The sequence below is a fragment of the Pleuronectes platessa genome, chromosome 19, assembly GCF_947347685.1.
Source record: "Pleuronectes platessa chromosome 19, fPlePla1.1, whole genome shotgun sequence".
NCBI lineage: Eukaryota > Metazoa > Chordata > Actinopteri > Pleuronectiformes > Pleuronectidae > Pleuronectes > Pleuronectes platessa.
Genome location: NC_070644.1, coordinates 13,929,604 through 13,950,779, shown reverse-complemented (window position 1 = coordinate 13,950,779; position 21,176 = coordinate 13,929,604). Strand labels below are relative to the sequence as shown.

Below are 21,176 nucleotides of genomic sequence, written 5' to 3'. Positions count from 1 at the left end.
TAAAAGTCATCCTAACTAACGCACCGCACCTACATCATAAAATATATCTAACACAAGTTATTTTAAGTATATTGAGACGGTTGGTCTAGATTTGAAGTGTCCAAACTAGTTGTGTCACAAATGATCAGTTTGTACATGTTTGTCTACTTGTGATACTACAAACACAACGGCTAACATGACCCATCCTTACCTCAGAATTTATACTGTCACTACCCATTTAGGTGATATTATAATAGTATATATTACAGTTTATTATTAATATTTATCAGGAGTTCCTTCATTTATCAATACTTCTTAACCAAACACAACCTTTTAAACCCCATTTGTGATTTCTGATGTTTTTCTTCCTGAAACTAAACTTCATTTGAAAAGAATAAAAACAAATAAAAACACATCATTTATCATTTATGTATTTTGCTCAATTTGCACTGAATAAAAATAATAAGGCTTCACCCCCAGCAGAGGTGGTGAGTCAGCTGAGAAAAGCTGCTGTCCAGAGCTTCATGTCTGAATTCACCACAGACATGAAGTGAATTCAGAGCTCAACCATTTCCTTGGGCCTCCTGAGACTCGGCTGCAGCGACAGATCCACAATTCCCTTTTTAAGTACAAGCAGTGAGGTTTTCACTCTAGACACCAGATGTCACTACTGTCAATAACTTAACAAAGAGTCAGGACATGGAGTCTGAAGTAAATAAACGTTTCTTCCTACCAAACCAAATGATTACACTCCAAAGATGTTACTGTGCGCGCTCTCTCTCTCTCTCTCTCTCTCTCTCTCTCTCTCTCTCTCTCTCTCTCTCTCTCTCTCTCTCTCTCTCTCTCTCTCTCTCTCTCTCTCTCTCTCTCTCTCGTTCTCACACACGTATTCTCGCATCCATTTTTAAAGTTAACTAACTATAATTTAACTTTACTTTCTAACCTGTGATTATGTTGCAGTCCATAATCACAGCTTGTCTGTGTGTGTGTGTGTGTGTGTGTGTGTGTGTGTGTGTGTGTGTGTGTGCGTGTGTGTGCGTGTGTGCGTTTTTGTGTGTAATGAGGTGTGATTAGCTCGTCGCTACATCATGTGATATTCAAACATATGCTCATGTGTTTCTGGACTATTTTCCTCTTTGAATAGAGTCAAAAAACTAAGTATGACAGGACGTGCTTGGTTTCCTGGACAGCTGTTCCAGCCCTCGGGGAACAAGCTGTAAATATCTGTTATAATAATTCGATGGGTTAAAGGGGAAACCACAGGATGTCTGGAGGATTGGTAATTCTCTGTGACGGAGATTTCTTCCTGCTGGACATTTTCTTTCTTTGTGTAAATCTCTTAATGGCCTTGTTTACTTTCATGGACAATGATTATCTAAAGGGAGGAGGGCACGGCCATAAAAAGAAGCAGGAAATCTGTTACTGCTTACATAGACTCAAGCACTTGTGCATTCACACACACACAGACACACACTCAAAGCCACATAAAATGGATTTACATTTTTGTGTCGTGACTCTGCATCAGATTAAGAGTTCAGCGAAGCAGGACTTTCGCAGAGTAAGAGCTCAGACTCAACACAAACACACCAGGGAGAGAATATCCATGATCCGCCTCGGCTTCCTGGCTGAGATGTGATGTCACTCTGGAAGGAAAAGGGGGGGCCCCATTGAGATCCCCTCACTATCTGCGGAGGACGTGAGAGGCTCCGGCTGCTTTTGCACCACCCCCTCCATTTCCCCACAGTCAACAGGAAGACTGGAGGCCAAAGAGAGCAGCCACACTCTGCAGGAGGGGAAAGACGCAGAAGGTCCAGCTGTACATTCAGGACAAAGGAGAACAATCAAGGCGAAGGAATGAGCAAGAATCAGAAAGAAGTGAAGAAAATCCAGACGGTGTATCTGCAGAACCTGGAAAAACTCAACCAGGGGCTAAAGCCAGACAAGAAGAGTTGGAAGCCAAAGGAAGGAGACTTTGCTGTACAGACAGCGATGGAAAAGCTGCGTCAGCCTCCCAACTCCGGACAAGTCAACAAGAGCTCAGCACACAGGATCAGCAGAGACCTGACCTGCTCCATCTGCTTGGATCTTTTCAAGCAGCCGGTTTCCTTGCCCTGCGATCACACCTTCTGCCAGGGGTGCATCGAGGGCTACTGGACGGGTCCCCGGGGCCCCGGGCAGGGGGGCACAGGCTCCTGCCCTCAGTGCAGGAAGGTGTACCCCGGACAGTGCTACAGGCCCAACCGCATCGTTGCCAACATAGTGGAGAGCTACTGTCATGGTCTGGACGAGTGTGGGAGTGGAGCCCGCCTGGCGGATGTTGCGGTGGCCGAGCGGGCCCCTGCCCCGGTGCCCCGCTGCAGCCGACACAGAGAGGAGCTGAAGCTGTACTGCGAGGAGGACCAGGAGCTGGTGTGTCTGGTGTGTGGAGTCTCCCAGGAGCACAGGAGCCACACCATGGTGTGTGTGCAGGAGGCAGAGCTGAAGTACAGGGTGAGTGAGCTTTGACTTGAGAAGATAAAGATTTCTTGGCAAAGTCAATGGAACAATGTTTCTATAACACTAAGTGGAATAGTAATGAGTTAATCTCAGGAAGTTTAAATGTTGTACTTATTCATCATATTAATTACAGTCTTTGTCCTTTCTCTCTCTCCAATGCCTTTAATTATCACTACTTAATTTGCCTACATTCTATATAATATATATATATATATATATATATATATATATGTATATATTTATATATAACAATTCATTAAAAACTAGAATTTCTGCTGTTGATTTGTCTTTGTAGCGGTGTAACTTTTGAAGAAGTTACCCAAGTCTCTAGTGCACTCTAATGAGTTTACCACAAACCAATCAGTCTAATCTGAAGGGAGCACTGGTGCTATGACTGTTTCTTATGTGCATGAGCAGCAAAACAGCAAAACAGCAAAAACAACAGGCCAGTAAGGACACAACAATGAATTGAGTCAAGTGAGAAACAGCTCAGCAATGCAGGATGTTGATAAAGTCTCTGTTCCCTCAGGCGTCTCTGAACAGCTCCATGGATTCCCTGAAAGTTGAGCTCAACACAGCGCTGCAGTGTGACAGAGAAGCTGAGGACGAGGTCAAGAAGCTCAAGGTGAGAGAATGCTATAAAAAACAAGATTACATTTAAATTTAAGAGTACACTTAAATTCTTCTGGATTATATGCTTTCACCGACACTTTGCATCATCTCTCCCCCCCGCTCAGGATCACACCGCCGACCTCAAGCAGCGCATCGAGGCCCAGTTCAGCGACCTGCACCAGTTCCTGTACCAGGAGGAGAAGCTGCTGCAGGTGAAGCTGAAGACGGAGGAGCGGCGGGAGCTGATCCGCCTGGACGAGCACAAGGCGCTGCTGTGCGTGGAGATCTCCCGTCTGCAGGGGGCCGTGCACGAGATCGAGGACAAGCTGACGGAGAAGAACCCCTTCACTCTGCTGCGAGTAAGTCCTTCCAGGAATATACAGCCCATCTGGAAGATACCAACATGATGAGTCAGCTTTGGGGGTGATTCAGGCGAGAAATGCTGAGGTTTTGATTTCAAACTTTTTCCATGAGAAGACAGGAGGTGAATTATGGGGGTTTGTTAGCTTTGTATATAGTCCATGTATGTTTCTTTCGTGCCAAACCGTTAAAAAGGCTCCGACGTAAACATTCAAGATTTAAGTGAGCAGGGTGTGACCAGTTAGGCTTTCCTGTTTAGGTCTGAACACCACTCGTAAGGCCATAAACATGGCGATCATGTCCGTTTGCTTGTCCTCTTAAGAGTCCTGCTTGAAGAGCTGTAACTTTTCTAATAACAAAGGACTGAGAGAAAAAAAAACGGACAGGATGTAGGCCAGTGAGCTCACCCGTTGATCTGGAGGATAAGGAGCTGAGTTCAGGCTCGGGGGCCACACTCTGGAAGGCTCTGGGACTTTCCCCGAGCCACAGGGAGATCCCACAGGGCGGGATAGCGTGAGCTCAGACGTTGATGTAATGTGGAAAAAGCTTTCTCTCCTTTCAGAGACAACACAACTAATCACCCGCCTTTGTCTCTCTCTTCCTGTGTTTTCCCTGTGTCTCATTTCAGAGCATCAAAGTCTTGCTCCAGAGGTGAGTGTGGGCCAACATCAACTCCATCTTGGATGAGCTTTCTGTTTATATTCTCTGTTGCTCATTGTTCTTCTGCACATCTTTTTCCCAGCAGGCCGTCGCTGAAGTTTGAGAAACCAGCGTTTACGCCGCCCAGTCTGTGCGAGGGTCGGTTTGCAGGGCCCCTTCAGTACAGAGTGTGGAAATTCATGAAAGGAAGCATCTACCCAGGTAGCTAAGCCCAATAATCCCCTTATGGAACCACATTTTAATTCCCGGATCAGGACTTTTATGTGAATCTGCACCAAGTTGCACACACACTTATAAATATCAGTCCTCTAAACATGCCTGATTTTTTTTTCATCAAGATCCACGAATTATTTTCGGAGAAATCTTTTTTTTTTTTGAGAGAGAAAGTGAAAAATGATGTCCTGGATCCGTCTCCTGATCCGGATCAGGACCAAGACTTCAATCATTTGATTAGTTTTTGATTCATCCTGCTAACTAACAAAGAACAGATGAAAACTACCAAAACGATTCCATGTTGCACTGCCATATTCTACAGTAGCCCAGAATGGTCAAACATCAGTTACTCAACAAAGGTCCTTTTTTATTCTGTATGTTGTCTGAAGCTGAAGTGTAGGTTTTTCAGTTTGTTTAGACAAGAATCTTTAAAATCTTTTGTTATCTTACAACCTCCCTGTCTTTAGTCCCAGCGGCCATCACATTTAACTCCAGCACGGCCAACCCTTGGCTCAGCCTGACCTCCTCCCTCACCTGCGTCCGCTACCAGACCTTCAACCACACGGTGCAGGACAACCCCTACAGGTTCAACGCTGCCCTGTCGCTGCTCGGCAGCCAGGGCTTCACCCACGGACGCCACTACTGGGAGATCGAGGTCTACAGCAGCACGGTGTGGACGGTGGGGGTGGCTCGGGAGTCGGTGCCCAGGAAGGGAGTCATCAAAGCTCTGCCAGCCAACGGCTTCTGGACTCTCTCCCTCTCTTATGGGATTCAGTACATGGCCGGCACCTCCCCTCCGACTGTGCTGTCCCTGGAGGAGCCGCTGGCCAGGATCGGGGTGTACCTGGACTACAAGAGGGGCCTGGTGTCCTTCTACAACGCAGAGAGCATGACGCACCTCTATACCTTCAGGGAGAACTTCACTGAGACGCTCTACCCGTACTTCAACTTGGGATTCCTGGATAAGGTGCATGAAAACGAGCCTCTCAAAGTTTTCCTACCAAAGATTTAACGAACTGGAAAAATGGCAACAAAAGAGAAAAGTTACAAATCTGAAAACAAGCATGATTCAAACAGCAGAAATCATACAGCATTAGATTCATACTTTGATATCAGACCTGTGGCCATTAAGGACACATTGTTCAGTAGACTGGATCTACTGCCACACGCTTCAGTTCAGAGAAGCTGTGCTTCAGTGACGAATGTGAACCTCCACTGGTTATCCACTGTTATGTGCTATTATGGTTATTTTGTAATCATTTATTTTTGTGCATGATTCAAGTGATCCAAGTTAAACTCTTAATCATATGGTTTTATTTTTGACGACATATTTACTGTTCATGTTTGTGTGGATTATATTGTGTCATTCTAACAATGTCTCACCTTTTGGTTTTCTTTTTATATGTGAACACATTCTTTGTCATTTCGACATTTACTTTGTACTTTTTGTCCGAGTAAGAATTGAATGCACCAGCTGCTGGTTGATCCAAAGTCAGGTGCATGTTCAGTGGCACACAACGAAACACAGAACTATATGGGTAACCTTTTAATAAAAGTATTTGTGAATGATTTATCCAGAGTGTTCTTATTAACCTAGCACAAAGATAAATAAAACACCAGAGTCGTTACTTCCTGTGTAATCATTACATACAAGCACACAAGCAAGCAGGCGACACTATGAACACCTAGTTTCAAGGCGTTCTACAATTCAACAGCTTTAGAGAAATGCAGCAATACATCAATAAAGGCAGTGAAGAAGACTCCAGGCCAGCAAACATGGATGCAACGTTCAAAGCTCTGTGTTTTATGATGAAGAAAAATACATCAAACTCATTTATCAGAGCTTTGACACAGGACACAGTTTACTTTTTACAAGGAAACTTCTCGGGGATCCTTTAATATCAGTCAGAAAAGCAATGATTCATCTGTTTTCTATACTGCTTCTCCTTTAAGGGATGCAGGGGCACTGGAGCCAATCCCAGCTGACACACCGAGAGGCAGAAGGCCCCCGGGATAGGTCACCAGCCAATCATAGGGCAAGCATACAGGGACAAAACACCACTAACACATATTCACACTTAAGGCCAATGCAAAGTCTGAACCTAACCTCAGTCAGGTCGCCTTTGGACAGAGGAAGCTGGAGCACCCAGAGAAAACGCACATTCACACGGGGAGATCAAGCAAACTCCACACAGGAAGAACCCGGTCGAACCAGCATTCAAACCAAGAACCCTCTCCTTCCCCATGTGACCACAACCAACAGGGATGTTACTTCTGCATCACAGCAGCAAGGCTAACAAACAAAACAACTAGAATAAGCAAAAATACGACTTAAAGCTGATGTTGTGAGACATAAGCAGAAGTTGCTGCAATGTAAAAGCAAAATATAGAAAAGATTCAAGTTAGAGGAGTTGATTTCCTCTTTTATCACTTCACTCGATGTGTGTTGCAAAGAGATTTGAAGCACAAAAACACGACTCCGAGGAAAGGCAGAGCGTGTTGGAAGCTTGAAGCACAGTAATGGTTTAAAAAGGAAGCTGGGAAAATACTGTGCGGGAATCTTCTGCATCTTGATCAATGAAAGGTAAAACGAGTAAACAAGCCAACCTATATCACAATATATACATCTTATACCTTAACAGTGTTATGACAATCATTCAATAGAGGCAGAATTTTACTCAAAAACAGTCACTTCAAACTTTTCCTCCCGTGCAGCTATAATTTCCTCTGCGTGGTTTCACTCTCCGGCAGACGTGAATGTGAAGTATGCGTCTGCTGGTGTCTGTGGTGTCGATCCCGTGCATCCACTCCTCGTCTGGAGAAGGGCGTGTTCCACCAAAATGCCAGGGCTGAAGTCTGTAACCCTAACCCTAACCCTCTTTGGGCTGGGATCCGACATGTCACAGTCACTTGCTTGCGTGTAACGTGTCCTGGAACTTGGTGCTCGTGTAGCGCACGTGAAAGCCCTTTTTGTTGATGCTGTCGTCCGAGTGAAACTTTAAAATAATGGCGTCTCCAGCCGAATAGACCTCTTCTGGAGCCTGTGGGGGGGGGGGGAAAGGAAAGAGTTGCAGGGGAAAAGGTTGTTCGAGAAGCATTTACGACAAAAGAGTGATGTTTTTGAAGCTCACCCCCGATCCACAGTAGCGTCCCAGCCGCGGGGACTTGATGTCGGCGCCGTCGTACAGCTCCACGTAGTCGTACCCGCAGTCGGCCTCCTCCTCGATCTCGAACACTCGGAAGATGATCTCCACGCCGTAGCCCTTCTCGGCCGTGACCACCCACAGGCAGTCGGAGCCACCGGGGTAGTTGTTATCTCCAAACTGTGCATGAGAGAACAGATCTTTTGTCTTGACCTCGGCTTTCAGGCTCCCTCCACATCCTGAGAATTCACAACCACAAGATTAGAGGGTCAAAAAAAAAAACTTGGGATCTCGTAAAAGTGAGGAAAGAATGCAGATTTATAAACACGACAGAAGAACTAACCCGTAGTTTAAATGCCACAGTGTTTTTTAAAGTCTACTCTTTACTGCAAAGGACCATTTGGATATAATTCTAGTGTCTTTCCCCCACCTGCTCTGTACGAAACCTCGAAGCCTCTTTTCTGCACCGAGTTGTCTGAGGAAAACCGCAGAAACAGTTTGTTTCCACTGGACACGACCGGAGAAGGTTTCTTGGTGCCGCAGAAGCGTCCGAGACTCGGGGCGCGGCTGTCTCGCCCGTCGAAGATCTCCAGGTGGTCGTAGGCGCACTCCAGATGGGCCTCCATCTCCAGCTCGTTGAAAACCTGACAGTCATTTTGATAAAAACGGTGAATGACATAATATTGGGGATCATAACCGTCATGTTTGAATGAACGATATGTGCATTGACGTACGAGTTTGATGCGGTGGCCCGGGGTTGTGGACAGAGACCAGGTGCAGGCCTTCTTGCTGGGATATCTGTCCGGCCAGTTGGGGCTGCTGATGATTCCCGACGCACTGTTCACAACATGATCACAACCGGCTGAAAGAGGAAACAAAGAGAGATGCATCACTCAGCGCTAAGATTGCAGCAACGTGGCCTTCTTTACAGAATCTTTAATGTAAACAAGTAATAATCCCGATAGCATTAGAATCAACAAAGTGTCCTAATCTATCCATTAACTACGACGTCTGAGAGAAATGATTCAAAGAGCAAAAGCAATTCAGAGACGGGGTTGGTTTTTTATCAGTCCACAAATACATCAATAGTCAGCGAAAAGTGAGTGATACCACTGACCATCAGGGGGCGTACATCAGTCTAAACAAAACATATACCTGGCCTGTCTGATGCTTCCCCCAGAATCCACCAGTGTTGTTTTAGGGGGCATTTTGATGGGGCACTTATCTTATTCAAGTATCTCAGTCCAAGTAAATGGTCTCTATTTATCTTGCCCTTTTTCTTGATGACAACTCAAAGTGCTTTACTTACGGTTCAGTTTTGCCAGTCTCACATTCATGCAGTGCGTCTATGTTCAGCACTTTGTCGCACATCACTCACATAATTTGGGGTTCAGTCTCTTGCCCAGGGACACTTCGGTGATGGGCAACCCGCTCTACCTCCTGAGCCACAGCCTCAAACAAGCTTGGAGGTTTCCTGTTGCTAAGCTGTGACCTCACAAGCCTTGAGGACGGGGAAACATTGTTCTTTGGGGGGGGTGTGGACAACTGGAGAAGTTTCGGAGATATTCACAAAACACACTTTTCAAAGTTTTGTGTCATTTTTTAGGGAAGGATGCTACAAAATGAAGAGAAAACCTGAACTTCCAAGGACATCGCTCTCATGTTTCAGTGACCTTTTATAAAAGAACACTTTATGCTAATGTCAAAAATTGCATTCACACATCATTTCACAAGCTCAGAACACAATGACCCTTATTTGACTCCAAACTCTGCTCACACATCCTTCATCTTTTTTACATTTTCCACTCTTCATTCCACTTAACCTTCCTCAAGCCAGTGGTTCAGTTTAACTTCAGCTTGAGAAGTTGCATTTTGTAGTGGTCTCTGTATTGATTTGGCTGAACTGACCCTTTAAACCCTGCAGACACACGTACTCTACCTTCCTTGCAGTCGTGCTTGTTATCGTGCAGCGTGAAGCCCCCGCGGCACTGACAGCTGTAGCTCCCGAAGGTGTTCACGCACTCGTGCTGGCAGCCGCCATTGTCGTCGGAGCACTCGTCTATATCTGTGGACATGCAGGCAATTTGAATTCAGGATTCCATCGCACAACGTGTCACAACAGGCTGCAGACGACCAGCAAAACACGATGAGGAAAAATTTAAGGTGTTTTCTATAGAAGAAGGAAGAGTCTGCTCAGACAACCCAGGATCAAATCTCAGCTAAACATCTCCCTCGCTTTTTCTTATGGCAATAATTTTGGAGGTCAGAAAATCACACTTTTAAAGTCTTTTAATTGATGGTTCCTTATAAGCTGAAATGCAGTGTAAAAAATATGCCAGAAAATGAATAAAAAAAAGTTTACAAACCACAACAGATTGTAATGTTAAATGAAACCATAAATAATTTGTGTAGCTGTTCAGATGAACTATTATTATTAATTTATATAATTTAAATCACAAGAGGGCCAAACATTGGAGAATTTATCACACCAAAAAACATAATTTATCGCCATCACAAAATGTCTTTATATTAATAATTCAACTATTGAATATAACTCTTTAGATGCCAGATTAAAATAATGTGTAATAACTGTAACTAGAGCAAAATGATGACTGTGAACGTAGAAAGTCAACTGAATTAAACATTAAGGATGAAACCAAACTTCCAGCTTGTGTAAAATTCATTTCAAGCGCCACACTTTTTGAAACCACAGTGTTTTCATTCTTGTGGCAGAAACTGAAGACGGCTGTCTGCATCGTCTCTGCAGTGTGATGATGGTTTCACACTTTCTACAGTGCAACATATGAATATTAGTCTGTGTTACAATCTTTCAAGTTTCAAGTTTATTTATGAAATTCCAGCCACATCTGTAAAACACAGGGGAAGTTTTGTTTTTCAGGGCGCGTGTGAGCATACAAACATTTAAAAGATGAAAACAGCAGTTTTAAACACAAGTGCAATATTCATAAAGTTGGACAAATGCCTGAGTTAAATTGATATAAAATATTAAAAACACAATAATTGAATATTTCCCTCCTCAGTGCTTCCTTGTGCTCGACTCCTCATCACTCACCGGAGAAGAAGTGAGCCTTGAAGCCCCTCTTGGACACGGTGTTGTCCGACTTGAACTCAATCCTCATGTTGCTGTGTTGGGAGGTGATGACCTCGGGCTTCTCCGCTCCGCAGAATTTCCCATGAAGCTTTGAGTCTGAGCTCAAGCCGCTGCGCACCTCCACATAATCATATTTACACACCTGATGGTAAACACTAGAAGATTTTACTTACTACCAGGGAGCATTGTGGAGAAATCTACCTGTCACACAAACCCTCTGCACAAATGATTGATTATTCACTGAGGATGTCAACTCACATCATTCCCTTCGGTCTCGAACACGTCGAACACCAGGGTGATGCGGTATTGGATGGGCGCCACCAGCTGCCACACGCAGTTCTTGTTGGGGGGGTACTCTTTGGGCCAGCCGGGGGTGGTGAGCGAGCCGTTCAGCACGGTGATGAACCCGCCGCAGGCAGCTGCTGGTGGGAGAGAGCAGAGATTTTAGTGGTGGAATCCTGAAAGAAAAAACACTTGCATAACATAAATTACATTTAGATGTTTTTCTTTAATTGTTCAACTGTAGAAAACAACGGACTCTTAAATCGCAGGCTGTCGAACGAAGTAATAAAGTAAAAGTGTGTAAACTGGATACACAGCATGTAAATCAAAAGGTGGACGAATAAAATACTGATATTTTAAATTAAAATCAGGGAATGTGGCAAATTTTGCAGGAGAAAAAAACGTTTTTCCAATTTTATACTGTTTGGATGGACCAAGGGGGAAAGTGCAGCAGGGGAGTGGTGCCCTCTTGTGGTAGAAGAGAAAACTACCAGGGAATCAAGCTTGAGATGAGATGACAAGAAATGTTAAATTTAACTTCAAAGTATTAATTGTTCTTGACAGCAAAACTGTGTTTCTGCTGACAATTTGTTTGGAGCTACAGACTGAGTCTAGTTCAGTTGTTGGAGTCTGGGGATAAATTAAATCAGGTTGCAACAAATGTCAGCTCAAGATTATGGTCCTTCATGTTCTTCTTGTGTGGTTCAGTTTTTCTAAGGCTTTTGGAAGTAGTGCAAATGCAACAGTGAGGGTAGAAGACGTAGTGATTGACAGCTAATGGTCGAGTGATGGTCGTGCAGCAAAAGAGTGAGCAGACGGCTGATGGGCCCAATGAAAAGAATATAGACATTTTAGCTTTCTCCTAGTTCTGATCTTACACTCTATTTCTTCATTTCACGTTTTATTTTGATCGTGTCTTTTACATTTTTCTCATCGGTAACATGTGTTATTTCTGTACCAGTGTTTTGAAAGGTGCTTAATAAGTTTATTATATTTCAGTGAGAGGACCAGTTGAGGCTTCATCCAGTTTGCAGACTCTGCTTGTTCTTGATTTTAAGTTAACACTCTAACACAGTGGTCTTCAACAGGGGGTCCACGACCCCTAGGGGGTCCGTGGGGGTACTGCAGGGGGGGTCGCGAAATTTTTTTCAAATTTTTTTTTCAAATTTCCCACAAAGTTCATGTCTTCAGAACCAGAATTGTATATATTGTCTTTAGATATACATTGACATGAATCCAACATATTGTAGCGAACGGATAAATTGAGTCAGAAGACGTTATCTTTCAGTCAGCAATGCACACATTCAGCTACACAGAGGAGCTCTCTCAAGCTGGGCACCGGTTCACAGCACCTTTCATGCAAATCCGACAGCACAGGCACTAGCCAATCAGATCGCGTTTATGCTCACGTCAAAAGAGTGCAAAGATCAAAAATAAAAGATGGCGGACCAAACTCCGTAGATGGTCGTATTTGTACCTAAAAGTTGTTTGTTTGACCTTTTTTTGCTTAGTTTTTTTTAAATTTACTGCGAAATAGATGCTGTACAATGTAAAAAAAACATTACTGTAACTGAAAAATAAGTCTGAGAGGATTTGCGAGGTGTCTGAGCCACCTTTCTAATGTTAGCATGCTACTACCCACAAGGGTTGTATTGAATGCACAATAACAGGGTAGCTATGTTTATATATGGCACTAGGCCGAGAATAATATAAACACTCTTTTATGCAATTTATATAGTAGGGGGTCCCTGCTCCATCTCGCCATCAGTTTGGGGGACCTTGGCCTGAAAAACGTGGAAGACCCCTGCTCTAACACATGTAAAGTAATGGGTTGTGGCTTGTATCCGTGCTCTACACTCACTCTCACAGCTGTGTTTGTCGGCCGCCAGCTCATAACCCGGGTCGCAGGCGCACCTGTAGCTGCCCAGCGTGTTCAGACAGCGCTGCTCGCAGTGACCGTTGTCAGGTCCGGAGCACTCGTCCATCTCTGGCAAAAAATACAAACAAATCAACACTAGGGATTTTCTGTGCAATCACAAAACAGTCTCGACATTGCCTTCAAACCAAGAACAACCTGCTGACCTTTGAAAAAGTTGGCTGCAAATCCGGCTTTGTTGACTGACCCGTCGGACACGAACTTGAGCCACAGCTGCTCGGAGCTGCTCTTGATGTCGTCCGGTTTGTCGTAGCCACAGAAGTGGCCGAGCAGCGGGCTGTTTACCGAGCCGCCGTCCCGAACCTCCACGTAGTCGTAGGCGCAGCTGTCGTGTCTCTCAGTCTGCGGCCGAAGGAAAGGACGGGGAGGTTTACAGAGAGTCCGTACAGCAGGTAAGAGAAAGGTCTATTATGCTCAAAACAGCTGCAGGGTAACTGAGAGATTATGAGGATGTGTAAATGAGATTTAAAAATGCTCTGCTGTTTAAACAAAAACTATTTAAAAGTGAGCTGTTTTAGATCCTGTTATTCTTACTGTATTTACATCATACTAGTTCAGTGCCCTCGCTTTTCTATTGGTTGCGCACTGAAGGTCAGAACTTTCTATCAACAGTCTATAGTGTAGAGTGAAGTTCATCCTACCTGGTTTATCTGCGATGAAGATCTTACAGTCAGTGTTTTTCATAAAAAGAAATTGAAGTTGCTTTAATACTGTTTTGTGGCTTCACTATAAGTTTCCCCTGTCTATCTATGAGTTTGAATTAATGACTCAACTCATCAAAAGCTAAAGCTAAATGCCTAAGGTACAGGCTATTCATGAAATATAAACAAGATTTAATTTTCTATATCACAGCTAAATCCTGTTTTTCATCATTTTGATACTTAGTGTTGTTCCAGTTTTACCAATAAAAGTGAATATACCTCAAACGACTGGAATGAGAGGCCAACATTGAAGCCCTCTGCCACTGTGATTTTCCACACGCACACTTTATTGGACTGGTAGTCATCGGGATAATTGGGGGACTGGATCTGGCCGCTGTCCCGCGTCACCTCTCCCCCACAGATGGCTTCACAGGAGGTGAGAAGTGATTTTAATTAACCCAGAGACTCGTTTTCTGTGTTTTTACATTCACTTCTGCACATCAGATAGAGAAATCTAAGTTAAAACATACGTACCTTCATAAACAGCGGAGAAGCCTTTGCCCAGCCAGCTGCTGCTGCTCCTGAACTCAATCCACAGTTGACTGTCAGTGGAGACGATGGGATCTGGAAGTGTGTCTCCACAGAAACGACCTGCACGTGAGGGAATAATGACTCAACCTGTCACAACTGAACTCAGCACTGAAGCTGTATCAGATGTCTGCAGAGAGAGAGAGAGAGAAAGAGAAGATAGGCTGCTGAGTTAGAGACCTTTCAGTGGCGCTTTCCCCCAGAAGCCGTCTCGGACCTCCACGTGGTCGTACCAACACAAGTGACTCCTGAAGAGGTCCATGGAGGTGAAGTTCAGAACGATCTGTGGGAAACACAGTCGAAGAGGGATGAAGAGGGACGGACGGAGGACGGGTGTCTAAGCAACTGTTTTTAAACTGGCATCTTAAATACTTGTTACAGCAGCAGAACATAGTTTGTGTTTGGGGCCTAGGTTCCAACATTCCGACAATATGAGGACCTTTTGATATTCATACAGTAATCTAGGACAGTCAGTATTTGGTGGACGACTCTAAACTGAAGATGTGCATTCACTTCTTCGTCTTTCCTGTTTCACCTTCTCTCCAGGAGTGACAGAAATCCTCCAGACGCAGTGAGAGTACGCCGAGTAGCCGTGGGGGAAACCAGGAGAGGAGAAGTTCCCAGTGCTGTCCTGCAGGCTCTCGCCGCACTCTGCCACAGCAACACATTCAAATCGCAGAATGACCAACAAAGATGCAGACCTTTTTATATTCAGCCATGAGACAAAATAACTTTGAAAATGATGAAGCCTAAAAACAAATCAAGGTCCATGATCTCTGATGGACAGAATAGAATAGAAATATTAAAATGGAATAGAATTTCTTACTTCTTTACAAAATATGATACAATTTCAAGTGGTATATCTGATTGATGGATACAAATTAAGTTTATCCCCACACCTATGTCTTTTTCTGCTCATCATATGTATCTTACTTGCACATTTGTAGAGTTTGCGAGCTTGTGCAATGTCCCCCTTGCTGAGCCGGGTCCTCTGTCCAATCGGGGGCCTGACTCCGTTGACATCGTAACGGGGCAAGATCGTGTCTAAGAAGATTCCTCTGTTTGGGACAAATCACAAACATTAGCAGTTTATTCAACTGACGACTCAAAAATCAATTCAGGCAGAAAATAGAGACAACGCCATCTAGAGCCAGAACCCGCTTGGCGTGCAGGGTTTGTTTATTTAAGATCTGACTTCTGTTCGGCACCTTGATACTTTATTGATTCTGATAATCTCTCGCTGGGATTTTGGAGCTCACTCTTGCTCAGTTCCCATGGTGATACGCCCATGAATGACAGGCATGTGCAAACAGAGATCGCCCTGAATGGGGCCTGTGGCCGGTGCCAGCCGGCTCAGTGGAGCCCACTCCTGAATGCCAGGAGAAAAAGGCCACTCCAGCCCAAATTGTTCAACAAAGCCTGAACTGCCAGGCCTTTATTTAGCTTGGCTTGCCTCCATGACCCAGAGCAGCAAAGCGGTGATCGAGGTATTAAAAAAAAAAAAGAACAACAAAGCGCAGAGAGAAGCAACAGAGCAACAACATGCACGAGACAGAAATGAAAAGGTTACTAGTGTGAAACAATTTCTGTGACAATACAGGACTGAATCCCTGAGGTCTCCTATGGAGCTTGTTTGGCTGAGCTGAATAAAGAGACCGACACCAGGTCAGTGTCGAGGCTCAGCTGAGGATGCAGCTCAGAGAGGGAGAGTCTTTTAATCTAACTTTCTTTATTGTTGTCTTATCTAATTCATGGATTGATGGATTGATGGACTGTGAATTGATGAATTGATGAATTGATGAATTGATGAATTGATGAATTGACGGATGAATGGATGGGTTGATGAATTGATGGATGAATTAATAGATGAATTAATGCATTGATGCATTGATGAATGGAATGATGAATTGATGGATGAATGGATGGATGAATTGATTGATGATTGAGTCAGCAGTAGTGGTGTAAATGTCCCACTTACAGCCGCAGACTGGTCAAATATAAAGAAGTGGTGGACAGGGTGACTCACCAGTGCTCAATGATTTGACTCTTGAGCAAGGCATTCATCCACTAATCGCCCCAGTGGAGCAGTTAAATGTCCTATGAATGTGAACCAGAGTTGAGCTAAAAATACAGCGTGCATTCCCACCAGCGAGAAATAAAAGTGATGAAATCCTCGCCCTCCCTTCAACACATCATAAAAATGTGAAGGATATTAAAGCCTCACGCACCAACCTGGAAAATGTGTTCCTTGCATAATGCATGATGCTGCCAAAGTCGTACACTTCCCCCAGTGAGTTGACCTCGGCCGGTTCCATCTTCAGGAAGTTATACTCCTGTCCTGCTCACACACAGAGAGTCACTGGACAAATCGGAAGGTGAGCACACACGTCCATCCACACGTCCTCACCTCAGGAACAGTACCTGGCTGGATGTTGTCTCTGATGATGCTCACGTGCTCGTCACGGTCCGGACGCGTGTGTTCGTGCCAGAAGCCGATCACGTGGCCGAGCTCGTGCACCACAATGCCAAACTTATCGCAGTTCTTCCCGATGGAGATGGCCTGGGGGCCGCTGCCTCTCCTCCCCACGTAGGAGCAGCACCTGCAGGGGGCGACACTGTTCAGGGCCGCATCCTGCAGCACCTTAAGAACAAGAACTGACTCTTTCCTGCTCATATTAAAGGAAAACTGTGTTTCCAAGATGAAGCTCACAGAACAGGTATGGTTATGAAGTTTTGGTTTCCCTGAGTTAACTTAGATCCAGGCAGCCTTGCTCAATTTATTACATTCGCCAAGGGATTAAGTTTCTTTGTAGTTTGTCAGCAGTTTTATGCAAAAAACAAAAATGAATGAATTTCCACAAAACTGGTCGAATGACAGGACACAGGCCGTGAAAGAAGTCCTTCAAATTTGGCGTGGATTGGAACAAAGGGACAGATCAAGGGTTAGAGTTATCTTCTATCACTTTCTTTAGCATTCTAGATGGCGTCTTATGACATTTTCACCAATTTCTTACAGAATAATTCATGGATCCTGATGAAAAATGTATCTGACATATTGAGAGGACTGAAATCTATGAGTGTGATGCAGCTAAGGTGACTACTGCGCCTTGGCAGAGGGATGCTCACAGTGCCACTCTAGATAGTCCAGGATTTAAAGGGATAAATCACGTATGGATGATGGAGGGGTGGTTCCATTTAAACCTTATTTACTATCACAGATTTTCAGGCATGTGGAGGCCGTGGAAACAAGTGATAAACACTGACATCACTTTCTCCATAGAGTTGATTTGGTGAACAGTAACTTATTCACATGCCCCGCACAGATTGAGACAACATAAACTATAGCTAACTTAATTTGTCTGGTAGGTGCTGAGCAGGATATTTAGAGCTTTTTATCCTCAGAAAACAGCTGTTGGAGAGCAAACAGATGTGGGGCTGGAAAAAACAAAGTAATACCAGTTAAGAGTTCTTCCAAATGTTCTGTGGAGCTGTGCAGAGTCAGATATATGATTCTCACTGGATTTTTGAATTTTGTGCTTATACACTTTTCTGTCTGAATCCAAGGAAGCTGAGGAGAGTGTGAAGTTTGATTTCCACATGGTTATGATCTTCCGACTCACCCACACGGCCTGTAGGTGAAGACGATGTAGCTCTCCTCGGTCGTCCTCTCAGTGAAGGTTACGCAAGTGTGTTTCTCCCAGTGACGCATCGCCTGACGGAAAATGGCTCGCTGACTGCCTGAAAGGAAACTCTGCATTAAGAGTCCGACGGCTCCAGGGTGTCGAAACCACACATGGCAACGAGCACAACGCAGAGGAAAGAGTTATTGGTGGTTCTACTTCAGAGCTCACCACTAAAATTCCCACTGATGGCATACGGTATGATGCCGTCGGGCCACACTCGCTCGGCCCTGGAGGTGGCCGCTCTCCTCAGGCGACGGAGGATCCCCTTTGCCGCTCTTTTACTCCTGATGCTCTCGTTGGAGGTGGAACTGTTGCCTGTGAAAACGTGAGATCTGGATTGATTAGTGTCTCTATGAAGAGCACGAGTCAGTGAAAACCCTCACAGATGAATAAACTCATTGCGGCTCTGTTACCTGAGTGTGTGCCGTTGGTCGTGAGGCTGTGGACCTCTCTGAACATGAGGAGGTCATCTTCATCCAGAGCGATGTCTCCCAGAAAGGCAGCTGAGGCAGACAGATGAGCACACAGCAGGAAATGATGTCAAATAAAGAAACTCCAGATAAATGTCAATCGTTTTCTTTTATTCCAAGTGCCACAATGCTTTTCTTCAAAAGATTTTGACATTTCAATAACTTTCTTGCCAAGAGTTGGATGTGAGGATTGATAAAGCTCTCATGTCTCTTGATGCTTCAGCAGAAGTTCAGCTTAACACATAGATTGGCAATGGAGTATCTCTATATAATTGAATCTTTACCTTAAATGCACTTCAAAAATGACATGTGAATAGTACATTATTCGAGGCGCTGGAAGAAAACCATTTCCCGTTTTAATGCTAAATTAAGCTTTTTTTAAACTCTCTCCTGGCTGCAGATTGACTTTGGCCCTTCACGTCCTTCATTATAGTTTGTATACATATATTGATAACAAATCATATTTACTGGACACACATTAAAGTGGTATCAGTCCTCTCATCCAATTCTTGGCAAGAAAGTAATGTCATTTTCCCAAAATACACAATTCTCAGTTGGAAACCTAACACCTAATCTGAACAAGTAAACTCACATGATTAAAAAAAAAAATTCACATCATCACGTGTCTTTAACCACTGATTTGCTGTGTGTGCTTTTACAAAGAGAGAGGCATTCATGCAGTACTTCATTCAGCAGTGATGCACAGAAAGTGGAAGCTACAAGTGGAAGAATAAGCAAATATAACAAATCAAACAAAACTAAACTTTAACATCACTTGGGTTTCTGGCTCCAAATGACTGTGTTGAATATGATAACCTTTAACTTCTTTCCTGAGAAAATCAATATATTTTTCACCAGTCACTAGAACCACAGCTGCTAGTTTTACATCCTCTAATGTGCGTCGTGATGATTGAATAATCCACCCCCCCAGGAACTGACATTTGGTTTCCATCATTTCAAACATTCACCTCACATGAATCAGGATCTCATATTGTGCCCGAGCAGCTCCCATTAAATACCTCATTTAGCCCTGTGATGTAACAGCCTTTGAATGTACAAATGAAAAGACATAGCAGGCCCTGTGTCGGCCTTTGAAGTGAATTCACTCATGCAAAGGGTGACTGTAAATGACTGTCACCCCTGCAGTGTGCACCCCATGCCCTGAAGCCAAAGGGATTTCACCGGCTTCCAGCCAGGAACGGCCCTGGCACGGCCTCAATGACCCCCAGTCTCCAGGCAACTGCCTCAGAGAAGGAGAGCCGTGTGTTTTCTGGAGTTTCAGAAGTTACAAGTGGAAAAAAGGAACCCTGAGCAGCTGGAGGCCCCCTGATAACCAGCGTTACTGTTTCATGTGCTTGATGATGGGAATTCAAAGTGTTGTATTTTCCTTTTTTCACAAGAGGAGGCAGAAAATTCTAAGAATCAGAGACACAGTCAACTTGGTACCATTTGAATATTATTATCATCTGTACCTTTATATCTGCATAACCATTATCAATATAATATTTAATTAATACATTCATGTATTTTACTGACACACTATACATACTTGTATGTATAAAACGAAGACTGACCAACAGTGGAATGTTACTGAGTACATTTACTCAAGTACATCCTTCTGGGATACTTGTACTGGATTTCGTCCATTTTAAACTACTTCATTCTCCAAATAACTCTGCTGCATTTACTTGACAGAAGATCAATAATTCACATACAAAACAAATGAGCAGCTCATAAAATATGATGCACTCTTGAAATGAAACTAACCAACAATTAAAGTATACTAATGTACTAGTACGTATGTAATACTTGCTGCTGTACTTCTTCTGAAGTCAATGTAATGTGCAGTATTTTATAATAGGGTTTTACTGTGCAGTATTGATGCTCGTGTAAAAATCACTTGAGTGCGGTTGAATAAAGATGATTGGTTCCAAACCAAGGTTTCACTTGTCTTCACAGACATCCCATGCTGTCATTATAACATCTAGTCATCAATTAATTGTGACTGTTAATCACTAATACAAAATAAAATAGGGAGGTTATTTTTGCATGTCGCCTGATTATTTGGATTTAAGATACATTTGCATCATCAATTTAGAAATAGAAATAATCCCACTAATAATAGACCACTACACTGAGGTGAGGAGGTGAATTGCACTGTACCAGCTTTGCAGGGATCCTTGTAATCGATTGCATCACTGAGGTCCGTAAAATTAGTTTCCACAAACTCCCAGTCAGCGTCCAGAGAATCACACATGGAGCAGAGCAGGAGCAGAAGAGTCGCAGCTGCCCCTGACATGACTTCTCGTCTGATTTCCACTCACAGCCACAAGTAAACAAAGAGCTGCCCGAGGAAACAGATGCAGACAAGAGAGCAAAGTATAAAATCACCCGGTGTAAAAACACGGCGCCATGCTGCTGCAGAGAGAGAGAGAGAGAGAGAGAGAGAGAGAGAGAGAGAGAGAGAGAGAGAGAGAGAGAGAGAGAGAGAGAGAGAGAGAGAGAGCCCTGCAGACATACACACACGTCACACACACCATAGAGTATCTGGTCGTACCTCAAAACCTTCTGGAGCTGTTTGCTGATATTGGCACAGAAGCAGATTCTGTGAATTGTTGGATTTTATTATTTGTTTTAACATTACTTGAAATTACTTTTTAATACGACCCGCTTATAAACTGTAACTGGCTATACAGCGGACCATGATGCACCTATTAAAGCTAACACATACTATGCAGAGGCTGTGCATAGAAAAGCACAAATTTGTTTTGAAAAATGTAAATTTGAAATTAAGTTTGATTAAAGTGCCACAGTGCTTTTTTCAAATGGATTGTGTAAAAGTCCCTGTACACATTGATGACGGTTCCAAACATAATATGAAATTACAATACACTGTTACACAAGTTCAGTTCTTTTAAAAAAAATCCATTCTCTCATTTTGTAATGCATACTTGGCCTCCAGAAAGTTGGTACATGTGCAAAGACAAGTGATAGGAGTCCA

At 43.7% G+C, this 21,176-nt stretch overlaps 2 protein-coding genes across 6 annotated transcripts; one reads left to right on the top strand and one right to left on the bottom strand.

Annotated features, from left to right (window-relative positions):
• Nucleotides 1–1,399: 1,399 nt before the first annotated feature.
• Nucleotides 1,400–5,893, top strand: trim69 (tripartite motif containing 69). Of its 2 annotated transcripts, none has more exons than XM_053411408.1 (6): nucleotides 1,400–2,469; nucleotides 3,005–3,100; nucleotides 3,213–3,446; nucleotides 4,076–4,098; nucleotides 4,193–4,308; nucleotides 4,788–5,893. In XM_053411408.1, exons 1-6 carry the CDS (start codon nucleotides 1,834–1,836, stop codon nucleotides 5,330–5,332), a joined length of 1,650 nt encoding a protein of 549 aa, XP_053267383.1. In that variant the 5' UTR covers nucleotides 1,400–1,833; the 3' UTR covers nucleotides 5,333–5,893. The 2 variants fall into 2 exon arrangements, with proteins under 2 accessions (XP_053267383.1, XP_053267382.1); XM_053411407.1 differs by having other exon boundaries at nucleotides 4,190–4,308.
• A 994-nt stretch (nucleotides 5,894–6,887) lies between these two features.
• Nucleotides 6,888–20,471, bottom strand: LOC128424954 (bone morphogenetic protein 1). Of its 4 annotated transcripts, none has more exons than XM_053411406.1 (20): nucleotides 20,339–20,471; nucleotides 18,101–18,208; nucleotides 17,874–17,978; nucleotides 17,643–17,760; nucleotides 16,444–16,622; nucleotides 16,255–16,360; nucleotides 14,956–15,080; nucleotides 14,558–14,673; nucleotides 14,203–14,305; nucleotides 13,969–14,085; nucleotides 13,714–13,859; nucleotides 12,940–13,135; nucleotides 12,719–12,844; nucleotides 10,834–10,994; nucleotides 10,537–10,717; nucleotides 9,403–9,528; nucleotides 8,198–8,325; nucleotides 7,894–8,107; nucleotides 7,452–7,702; nucleotides 6,888–7,361 (listed from the first exon to the last, which is right to left on the bottom strand). In XM_053411406.1, exons 1-20 carry the CDS (start codon nucleotides 20,430–20,432, stop codon nucleotides 7,227–7,229), a joined length of 2,835 nt encoding a protein of 944 aa, XP_053267381.1. In that variant the 5' UTR covers nucleotides 20,433–20,471; the 3' UTR covers nucleotides 6,888–7,226. The 4 variants fall into 4 exon arrangements, with proteins under 4 accessions (XP_053267381.1, XP_053267378.1, XP_053267380.1 ...); XM_053411403.1 differs by having other exon boundaries at nucleotides 17,874–18,053; nucleotides 18,119–18,208; XM_053411405.1 differs by having other exon boundaries at nucleotides 17,874–18,020; nucleotides 18,119–18,208.
• Between the last annotated feature and the right edge of the window lie 705 nt (nucleotides 20,472–21,176).